Source organism: Frankliniella occidentalis, unplaced genomic scaffold, assembly GCF_000697945.3.
Source record: "Frankliniella occidentalis isolate FOCC.00 unplaced genomic scaffold, Focc_3.1 Scaffold225, whole genome shotgun sequence".
Classification (NCBI taxonomy): domain Eukaryota; kingdom Metazoa; phylum Arthropoda; class Insecta; order Thysanoptera; family Thripidae; genus Frankliniella; species Frankliniella occidentalis.
In genome coordinates this window covers 370,443-380,058 of record NW_026267351.1, presented here as the reverse complement: position 1 = coordinate 380,058, position 9,616 = coordinate 370,443, and the positions used below count along the sequence as shown (strand labels likewise).

The following is a 9,616-nucleotide window of genomic DNA, read 5'->3' as shown; positions in this document are numbered from 1 at the left end:
AGTGCAGGGGGCGCAGCAGCGACGCGCAGCGCGTCACCCGGACGAAATTGGGACCGACTGTTCGAAAAATGCGCGCGACGAGAGTCTGAATGTACTTTCGTAGTACATCGATAGATAGATAGATGGCGGATGGTTTCATGCAAGCTGGAGATCATATACTTACGGATCGGAAAGACCTCTTCGGACGAATCGCTTTTGCCGGCGCTGGACAATCCCAGCGATCCCAGCTGCAGCTCACCTTTGCACGACGGTGACGTCCACGGCCCGGCGAGGCGCCGGCCGCCTGGCGCCAGTCGAGCTCAGGAGGATCGCGCCGCGCGCGTCGTGGTCCAGGGGAATCCAGGAACGGCCGACGAGACGGCGTTCACTGAATGACGGGGATATCGCCGGGGAAGTGTTGAGGGGGAAGCCCCGCGGCGCTGCCGGCGCTGGTCTGTGTCCAGGTCCGTCGCCTCCGCGTGCTCCGCGTGCACCCGTGACGACCGGTGGCAGGACTTCAGGCGGGCGTCGCCGTTTTCGAAGACTGCTACGCCGGATGGAAAGGAGGGAATTGAATCCAGGGCGTCGGCGGCTCGTGGGCTTACGCTTCAGACCCGCTGACCGACCAAGATCGGGGTCAGATCATGCAGCGACAAAGCGAGAGCCCGGGCCGGGGGTCTCCGTGCAGGCCGGGGTGGGGGCCGCTGGGGCCGCTGGGGCCGCGGGACGAAAGGGGTGTCGCGGCCCGGCAGAAGCGGCGGCGGCGGCAGCAGGGCGTAGACCCCGCGGGGCGGAGTCCTTGATCCCACAAGCACTACAGTCGGTGTTACCGGCGCGGGCAGGGCCGTAATACCCGCCGGCGCTCCCGTCCGCGACCGCCCCGCCCCGCCCCGCCCCGCCGCCGCGCTTGCACCGCCTCAGTGCCGTGTGAATGACCTGACAGTGGCAACAGCTGGCCGGGCCGAGCAGTAGACGCTTGCTGCCAATAAAGATTGCGTTGCATTAGTCACAGCTAACAGCGGCAGTGATGGAGGGGCTGACATAGGCTGACATGGACGGACGGGAAGGACCCACCGATGAGCCCAAGCGAGCACTGTTGCAGTGACACGGTGAGGGTGGCGGCCACGGAAGCGCAGGAGTCTTGTTTCAGAACGTTTAATAATGATATATGGATACCCATTTTCACAGCAACAAAAATAAACATCATAAGATAAGAATAAAAATAAGCGTTGACCCATGTATCATGATGAGTCTTTTCTTTGACTACATAGAGAAACATTAACTTTGGAAACCTTTGGTATACATGATACATAATTAAATCTTAAACCTATGTGGCACTGTGCTCAATGGTTCAAGTCAAAACAGCAGAACTACTGTGCACTGCAAAGGCTTAACTAAACACAATAAAAAGAGTTAGGTTTCAGACTGGTAAAAATTAGAATAAACATTGAAAAATGGTCTTGTCCTCGAGCGGCTTTGTTCCTGGCAACCCTTACTAAGAAAACAATTGAAATGGCACATTTTATGAAACTAAACTTGCTATGTCTTGACAACAAATATTGAACACACTGCTGATAAATGCAAACCTGTTCCACATAGTTAACAAACAATATTAAAACAAACAAAACAACAATACAATTATACCCCAAGACAAACAAACTCAATTGACTCATGTGCTTCACCCATCATTTACAAAAAAACAGTGCATTAGGCTTAATATAAAGTTTCGTAGTGTCCAATACCAACCTTTTACTCACAGACGCACACAATATAGTAAATAGAATGGAAATACATAAAGAAGCACCATAACAAATTTAAGAGATTCAAAAAAGTGATGACAAAGAAGTTTATATAGCAGACAAATTGTCATTATGCTAAAAATGGTAAACCATTTCATGGTTAATCTTTGGCTTTTAAAAACTGTGCATGGATAGAATAGGATACATTCACATTTCACAACAATTGACATCAAAGTTAACTCACAAACACAGCAAAAACATGTAATCAATCAAACCGGCCTCAGCCATTAAAACTAGTAATCCCATGACTTATGGGCTTACCATAAGCATTGCACATGTAAAACAATTGGGACATGGCAGTAGAATAATTTTAGTAGGGCGCAGTAAAAGAAAAGTGATGCCTTTGAAACAAAAATAACTGCTTCTTTGACTATAGATTCGGCTGCAACAAGGGAAACAAATAAATTTACTTCTCCTTAAGTTAAGAATGAAAGATTGTCTAAAATCATCATTTTAAAGTCAACATGAAAAAGTTCTTCTGGCCCATTAATTTTTTCTCAACACAGAGGTAGTAAAAAACTATGAGAAAAGTTGAAAAATGAAGTAAGGTAAGTATTAATACTTATGCTCTCAAGAAGTTATGAGATTTAATGAATTAGACATCACATACGTTATCTAAGGCCTGTTTGTAAATAATCTCCAACTCCTCCCTCAACTCGAACATACATGAGGTTTCCAGTTAGAGATAAAGTCAAGGAAACAATATATATGAAATGTAGATATGTTTTAACATAGATTAGTTTAACAGTCATTGTAGTTTAAAATCCTACCAACAAATCAGAAAAATTACGATACGTCATGTTATTTTCTTTTTTTTTAGTGTGTATCCAAAAACACTTGCTCCACATCTATGACATGTACATGTAGAAGGTATGGAAAGCACACACCAATACCCGTCAAAATGATAATAAATGTGAGTATACAGATGGCAAGAAAAATGACATATTTTAAAGGTCCTGCACTCAAAATTAACAGAAACTTTGATGAAACATGAAAAAAAATCATACTACAGAATTGGTGTAAAGCTTCACCTCAAATTTTGCTTGATTACTTTCCTAAGACAAATTAATGCCAGTCTTAATGGATTTCTTTCTCTTTGGAAAAGTCACATGGCATCCAATTCATGTAGCTTTTCTATTTTGGCAGCAAAATAAATCTCGAGATTCACAATAACAGAAAATTGTACAACAGAGACTAGTATATAGTTACTCAAGAGATTACCGGTAATAACCAAGTTTAAGAAGAAAACATATTTCATAAACCTGTAAGAAAGAAAAAATATGGCAACACTTAGTTTTCTTCATGTGGGACCCTTGAAATTTATGAGATTATTTATCATCCTGAAACACAAGTGTAGGAGCATCCTGAGCAGCACTATATGGACAAGGATTGTCCAAACAGGATGTTGAAGTGCATTCCACAACGGGTGCATGAGAGGAGTCCCACATGCCAGGCCCACACATCTGACAAAGCCCGGCAAGAGTACAAGGAATACAAGGCCTTTGTCGAAATTGGTACAGTAAGCCTCGTGCCTGTAAGCCCAAAGAATATCTTGACGATACTTTGCATTTTCTTGTAGATAAAAAAATATCAAATACAGGGTGCTCAGAAATTGCCAACATCCATATTATATTGCTCACCTTTCTCAAAATTAATTGACCGTCCATGAACATGGCAAGAGAGCTAAAATGGAGAAGCATTTCATCTGTGTGTAAGTCTTGAGCAACCACATCATCAGCATAGACTGATAAAATTGCAAGACAGAGAAATAAATGAAAGTAATCTGTTATGTAATTTGCCCAACATGCTTCCCACATCGACAGAGCAATAGGCTCTGGAAATTCTCTTTTAAAACACCTAATAAAAAGAAAAACAACAGAAAATCAGAGTTCTGACTAGGAATGTGAGAATGAAAGTGATATTAGAAGAAAACTTACAACAATATCCATCGATGACAAAATAGGAGTTCCATGGCGTCAGTGTGACGTTCCAGATGATTGTAAAAGGCAGGGAGCATCACTCTGATCAGTTCACGTAAATACATCTAAACAAGAGACAAAGGCTTAAAATATGGAAAAATTCTGATAGGTCTATGTTAGTGCATATCTTATTTGTAATAGTGTTAGGTTCTCACAAGGGAACGGTCCATATCACCATCAGTAGGTGTGCATACAAAAGAAGCTCTTTGCATTAAACCAACAAAACACCAAAATGCATCTGCTTCATTCTTCATTTCTGCAAGAACAGGTGCAAGCAAATCTGACATTCCTTGAGTGTAGCCAGCACCTTTGTTGTAAACAGCATAGTTTAAGAGAATGTTCCTAAAACAGTTTGAAGGAGAACATGCTATTTGGATGCAACCGAATACCAAGCAAGAACTAATAGAATGTATGCAATATTAGATACATAAAGACATGCACGAACTAAGGCTCACTTCATTATTTCGATGTTAGGATTATCAGACCCAGCAAAGTAAGGGTTAGCACGGTCAGTTCTTACAACGTCTTTCTCCACAACACATTGCACATTGCGAAAGAAATCATCATAATCTTCTCCTGATAGAGATTTACGCATTTCCCTTTGAAAGAAGGAAAAGTAGATGTCAGAGTGTATTAATAGTGAGTAGACAGTTAGTAAAAATTCCTCATGCTTCCAATGCAAAACAAACGAGAAGACCCTTACATGATGTTGAGATATTCTTGTCTACGCATAGCTTGAGCCTGTTCCCTTTCATCGTATGTAGATGTGTATGGGAAGCAATGCAAGAGAAAAGGCCAAACAACAGTTCTCAAAGTTGGATCAAGGCCACCAAAAAATATTCCCTGTGCAAATAAAATGATTAATGTAAATTGATACAAAAATAAAAATAGACACAGAAAGTTCCTTTCCTGTCCTCTATTACAAGAGTACCTTTCTAAGAGTTAAGTCATCCTCGATTTGTCCTTCAGGGTTCAATACCTGTATCCACACATCTAGATCTACAATTCCAATTTGTCCTTCCTCTGGATGTAGCTCATCCTCACCAACCTCAGGCCTGCAGAACCAAACATAGTTTCATAGAAATTCTTATCCTACAATTTCACTTTTCTGTATCATAAAACACAGATCATGTTGGGATGAATCCATACCTGCAAATCATAAAGTGGCGATATGGTAAGGTATCTTGAATGCCTATCGGTTGTGGGGTGTATAGAAGAAAACTCCAATCATTGAGAACAGCAGCAAGATGGTCCAATCCCCCATGATGGAAGTGCAATATTTTGTACTGGCTTTCCCGTGATGCAACAACAAGTTGACCACTTGTACATTCTGTGTCATTGAAGAATAAACGAAGAGAACGCATTTGGCCTGAGAAGAAACAAATATAATTACTTTTATACAAAGTATACAAACACAATGAAGAATGAAGCCTGCAGTGACAAGTCAACTAGTTCATACCCAGGTCTACAGAGAATCTTCTGCAACTATGGGTTCTCCGAACAACAGGTGATGCAGTGGCACTCTCAGGGAATGTGAGATTATGTCTGAGGGCCAGTAATTCAGGAGAGCTGAGCCACGTTGGCATGTCATCTGTTCCAGATCACATACATTAACAAGCACATGAAGTGAAAAAAGGAAAGCAAATATTTCACAGAAATACTTACCACTCTGAAGTGATGGAGGACAGGAAGGGTGAAGAAAGCTACAAGTTGATGCTGAGGAAGGTGATCTCTGGCGAATAGGTTCATTTTCATCCAGAGGTGGTTCAACAATACTTACAAGAATGTCCTCTCTAAAAATTTGACATAACATGCAAGCTTATAACAATTGGATTCTTAAGAACAAAGAAACCAGGAAAATTGACATACGCACCCTCTGGACCCTGACTGAAGTGTGGGAAATTTGGCAGTATCTGTTGAAATATCACCTGTTAGCTTAGAACCGTTTGTAGAATGAGTTGGACTCAAAGAGCTTGAAAGACTTAGTTTGTCAGTCAACTCTTCTGCACTGATAACATCAGCATCCTGAGTAGTCAATGATGCTGATTCTTCTGAGAAAATAATTGTGTAAAATCAGGGTGTTTTGTTTCAAAACCATCATGCTTCTAAAAAAAGGGTCAAGAACCAACCTGATGTTTCTCCATTACTTTCAACATTTCGCTGAAGAAGGCTGTTAGAGCTTGGAGGTTCTGAGGTAGCGAGACTAGGGGGCCCACTTCTATGATTAGATTCCCAGCTTTCACCTCCAGAACTTCGTCGCCGAAACTCGCGAAATGTTGTTCGATAAGTTGCATCAATCAAACGTTCTTCAGCCAAGCACTAATTATTAAAAGAAGAGTTATTGATAACTATTTAATAATGATTATTTTAGAGCGTAAGAGCAGTATGGTGTATAGTGTAACTGTTATTGTATACCTTCAAACAGGATTCCTTTCCACATGGTAAAGTCACATCACTGGAGGACAAAGAATCACTTCTTTCATCCCTGCAAAATGTAAAATTGGTAAGTTTTATTTTTTACAGAAAGTGTGAATAATGACTGTGGTCTACAGTCAAACACATTTATCTAACTTGTAATTGTGCCGTTGGATAGCCCCTGGATGTTTATGTAGGGTACTATTAGGAATCCAGCTCAAATGCAGGGTTTTGGTTTTATGCTGTAGACCACCAAGCTGACAGCTCACAGATAAATAACCAGGGTGATGTACTACATCACAAGCTTGTCTCAGTAGGGCCGGAGGATGAACACAAACATTGTTTTTACCTAAAATGATAAAAAAGAACAATTCAAGTAAATACTTTATGCTTTAAATCCATAGGAGGTCTAAAATGTCAAAATGTAAACAAACACTATCCATTGAATGAATGGCATGTTTTGACAGTAACTAGAAATTGGCACCTACAGAAGACAACTTCTCCTTCGTTGAATGGGGGGTTTTTCTCTTCGTGTCCTCCTCCAAGAATGTAATTGGAAGCTTTCTTTAAAATGTTTGGCAGCGGCATTGTAGGGGAAGGGGAGGATCCTCAGATCACCTCTTCTCCATCCGTCGGATCTAACTGAGAAGACTAGATGGAGCGACCACTTCTGCCCTGGAATTTTTCTCATCGCGCGTTGAAAAATTCTTTCATTTGTGACGTAAAAGGTGTATTTGCCATTGTTCAGGAATAGAAATAAGGGAACATATGTTACTTAACCTCCTAATCTAAAACTTTGTCAACCATTTTGGTTCGGCTGCTGGACCATTTGTTTTCTGGCTGCGAAGTGACCGGAACAAGAGAGAGACAGAGAAACTGAACGGTTTTCCGGTGCCACGTCTCTGCCTTACGATACCGGTTGTATTTGTTTATTTATTTACTTCGTAGGAGGAAGAAAGAGTGGGACCAAACTTGAAATCACAGCGGCTGGCCGTATAATACATCCACGTCAGTCTTAAATCTGCAGAGGATCCTTTTTTATTAACGAAATAGATGATGGCAGCAGCAGTTCCTCCAGAATTTGGACCAGATGCAGGAGGACGGTTAAAGGTACATGGGATCCCAACCTCGCTTGCTTCATTTCTCTCTAGAATTCTTTAATTTCTGCTCTTGTCACATAATTTGTTCGTATTTTGTCGAACCATCATGCAATCCTAATTTCGTTTAACCTCACGCCATGCAGATTTTTGGGGGTGCTGACTCTTGTTGTTAATTTTTCCAATATATTTCTAGGGTGTAACTGTTGTCAAACCTATCATTTATGGAAATGTAGCCAGGCATTTTGGCAAGAAGCGTGAAGAAGATGGGCATACTCACCAGTGGACAGTATATGTTAAGCCATATCTTAATGAAGATATGTCAGGCTATGTGAAGAAAGTTCATTTTAAACTGCATGACAGCTATGCGAACCCCAACCGAGTTCACAATAAACCCCCTTATGAAGTAACGGAGACAGGATGGGGAGAATTCGAAATTGTCATAAAAATTTACTTTCATGATCCTAATGAGCGTCCGGTATGTTTCTCAAATTGAATACATCTTTTGTTTTGTTTCGAAAACTATTGGATCTAACAATTTTCTCTTTGATTTCAGGTTACCCTGTACCATATCTTAAAACTTTTTCATCAGGGAGCTGATATGGCCCTCAGTAAAAAGACTTTAATATCTGAGTTTTATGAGGAAATCGTTTTTCAAGACCCAACCCAGTATATGCAGCACTTGTTAACAAATGTTCAGCCAGTCACTATGGCTCCCTACAAACATGAAACAGATTGTGAGTTTTTGTGTTTCGTTGATATTTCTAGATTCTTCTATTACCTTACAGCTATTAAAACTTGCTTGTTCAATTTTCAGTTGAGGAGAAAAAAGTAAAATCCTATCAAAACATCTTAACTGCAAAGACAAAGATTAAATCAGAGATAACAGATGTGAAAGAAAAACTGAAGAAAGCAAAGGAAGCAATAGCAAAATATAAAGAAGAAATTGCGAAGGCTCAGTCAGGTAGCATGGCGGAAAGTCCGTCATTAGCTTGAACTGTATTCACAATATATTTTGTACATTTTTATTTTTTGCATTTTAAGTCATGTTTACAGTCATCATTTTTTCAAATTCTCACAAAATAAATTGACATCTGCGGGAAGTATCCCTATTATCAAATAATCATTGTTTCCCATGAATTCCTGATCTCCATTTAAAACTTACCTTTATAATAACTAAAAACTTCAATTGTAAATATTTAGTAAAAAAAATATTGAAAACTTTCAAAAGGTATTTTTTGGCTCGTAGTATCCTATTTCATTACCAAATGTAATTCTATGTACACATTTAAATAGAACAGTATTTTTGCAGCCTTCATGATAGTGTGTGTGTGGAAGAAACAAACTTATTCACTCTACATACGTACCTCTAAAACTTAGTATTAAAACATCTGCTTACTTTATACATGTTAAAATCAAATGACAATGACTAGTACGTGGCGAGAGTTATCCGTCTCTCTGGCATATTTTGTCCTTATTGCGGTTTGAGCACAATGAAGAAACTCTACATGAGATCTGTGGTGTGGAGCCGGCGCGTCCCCTTGGGACATCACAAGTCGAGGCCGAGGTCCTCGTCCGAGTCTAGCGAGCCGAGCAGGAGGTTGATGAACTCCGGGACGACGTCGGGTGGCTCGGTGCTCTGCGGGGGCAGCTGCGCGAGCTCCGGTGGCGCCGCCCCGGCCAGCTGCCCCGGGGTCCCCGCCGACGACGGAGAGCGGTCGCCGACGCCGCCGATCTTATCGACCAGCCAGTAAGTGTTCATGACGCCCTTGCCCTGCAAGAGAGCACAGCTGAGTGTGACGGCCGGAGTGCTCAGGGGCAGCGTAGTGAGTGATTCGCTCAAAAGCATAAGTGCCTCGATCAGCGCGCATACACCCACCCTCCAGTAAAATCAGGGAAAAAAATCTAAGGAAATTCAATAAAAAAGAAATATTCAAAAAACAGACAAAGGAAGGGAAATTCTGGAGAAAACGAAAAATATATTTTAGAAATCGAGATAAAACAGAAAAAATTGGTCTAGCTTTCATTTATAGTAAAGGACCCCTCGGTATGGAGCGCTCAAGCAAAAGCTTTTACCTTGATTTCCAGCTGCCCCCGCAGCTCGACCACGTACCCTCCCAGCTGGTCCAGGTACTGCTTGGTCTGCTCCGTGATGTGGATCCGCATGGCTGCAACACAATAACGAGAAGGGATGCCTTTTTTTGCCATGGAGACAAACAGGGAGGGTCGAAACATACGCTGCGGGAATCTAGGCCCCAGCGAAATAAGTGGGGAACAAGGGGATGAATCGACACATTCAAATTTCAGCATTAATAAATAAAAAATGAGCCCCCTCCCGATTACCCCC

General features: G+C 41.4%; 3 protein-coding genes across 4 annotated transcripts in view; 1 reads left to right on the top strand and 2 right to left on the bottom strand.

Moving 5' to 3' along the window:
* Positions 1 to 1,118: 1,118 nt before the first annotated feature.
* On the bottom strand, positions 1,119 to 6,806 carry LOC113210041 (TBC1 domain family member 16). 2 transcript variants are annotated; one of them, XM_026427855.2, is made up of 15 exons: positions 6,661 to 6,806; positions 6,329 to 6,521; positions 6,173 to 6,242; positions 5,887 to 6,076; positions 5,631 to 5,808; positions 5,423 to 5,550; positions 5,217 to 5,348; positions 4,907 to 5,126; positions 4,689 to 4,812; positions 4,461 to 4,600; positions 4,213 to 4,356; positions 3,913 to 4,099; positions 3,716 to 3,822; positions 3,419 to 3,635; positions 1,119 to 3,310 (listed from the first exon to the last, which is right to left on the bottom strand). In XM_026427855.2, exons 1-15 carry the CDS (start codon positions 6,758 to 6,760, stop codon positions 3,107 to 3,109), a joined length of 2,334 nt encoding a protein of 777 aa, XP_026283640.1. In that variant the 5' UTR covers positions 6,761 to 6,806; the 3' UTR covers positions 1,119 to 3,106. The 2 variants fall into 2 exon arrangements, with proteins under 2 accessions (XP_026283640.1, XP_026283641.1); XM_026427856.2 differs by having other exon boundaries at positions 5,631 to 5,805.
* A 326-nt stretch (positions 6,807 to 7,132) lies between these two features.
* On the top strand, positions 7,133 to 8,392 carry LOC113210044 (YEATS domain-containing protein 4). The gene is made up of 4 exons (XM_026427858.2): positions 7,133 to 7,282; positions 7,466 to 7,747; positions 7,826 to 8,006; positions 8,087 to 8,392. The coding sequence occupies exons 1-4, from the start codon at positions 7,226 to 7,228 to the stop codon at positions 8,263 to 8,265; spliced, it is 699 nt and encodes a 232-aa protein (XP_026283643.1). The 5' UTR covers positions 7,133 to 7,225; the 3' UTR covers positions 8,266 to 8,392.
* Positions 8,393 to 8,540: 148 nt separating this feature from the next.
* The window catches only part of LOC113210042 (atrial natriuretic peptide receptor 1-like), a 12,454-nt gene continuing 11,378 nt past the window's right edge, over positions 8,541 to 9,616 (bottom strand). Inside the window, exons 5-6 of the mRNA XM_026427857.2 lie at positions 9,346 to 9,437; positions 8,541 to 9,043 (exon numbers count right to left, since the gene is read on the bottom strand). Coding sequence (XP_026283642.1) covers positions 8,819 to 9,043; positions 9,346 to 9,437 — 317 coding nt within the window. The 3' untranslated portion in view covers positions 8,541 to 8,818. The remainder of the gene's footprint in view (positions 9,044 to 9,345; positions 9,438 to 9,616) is intronic.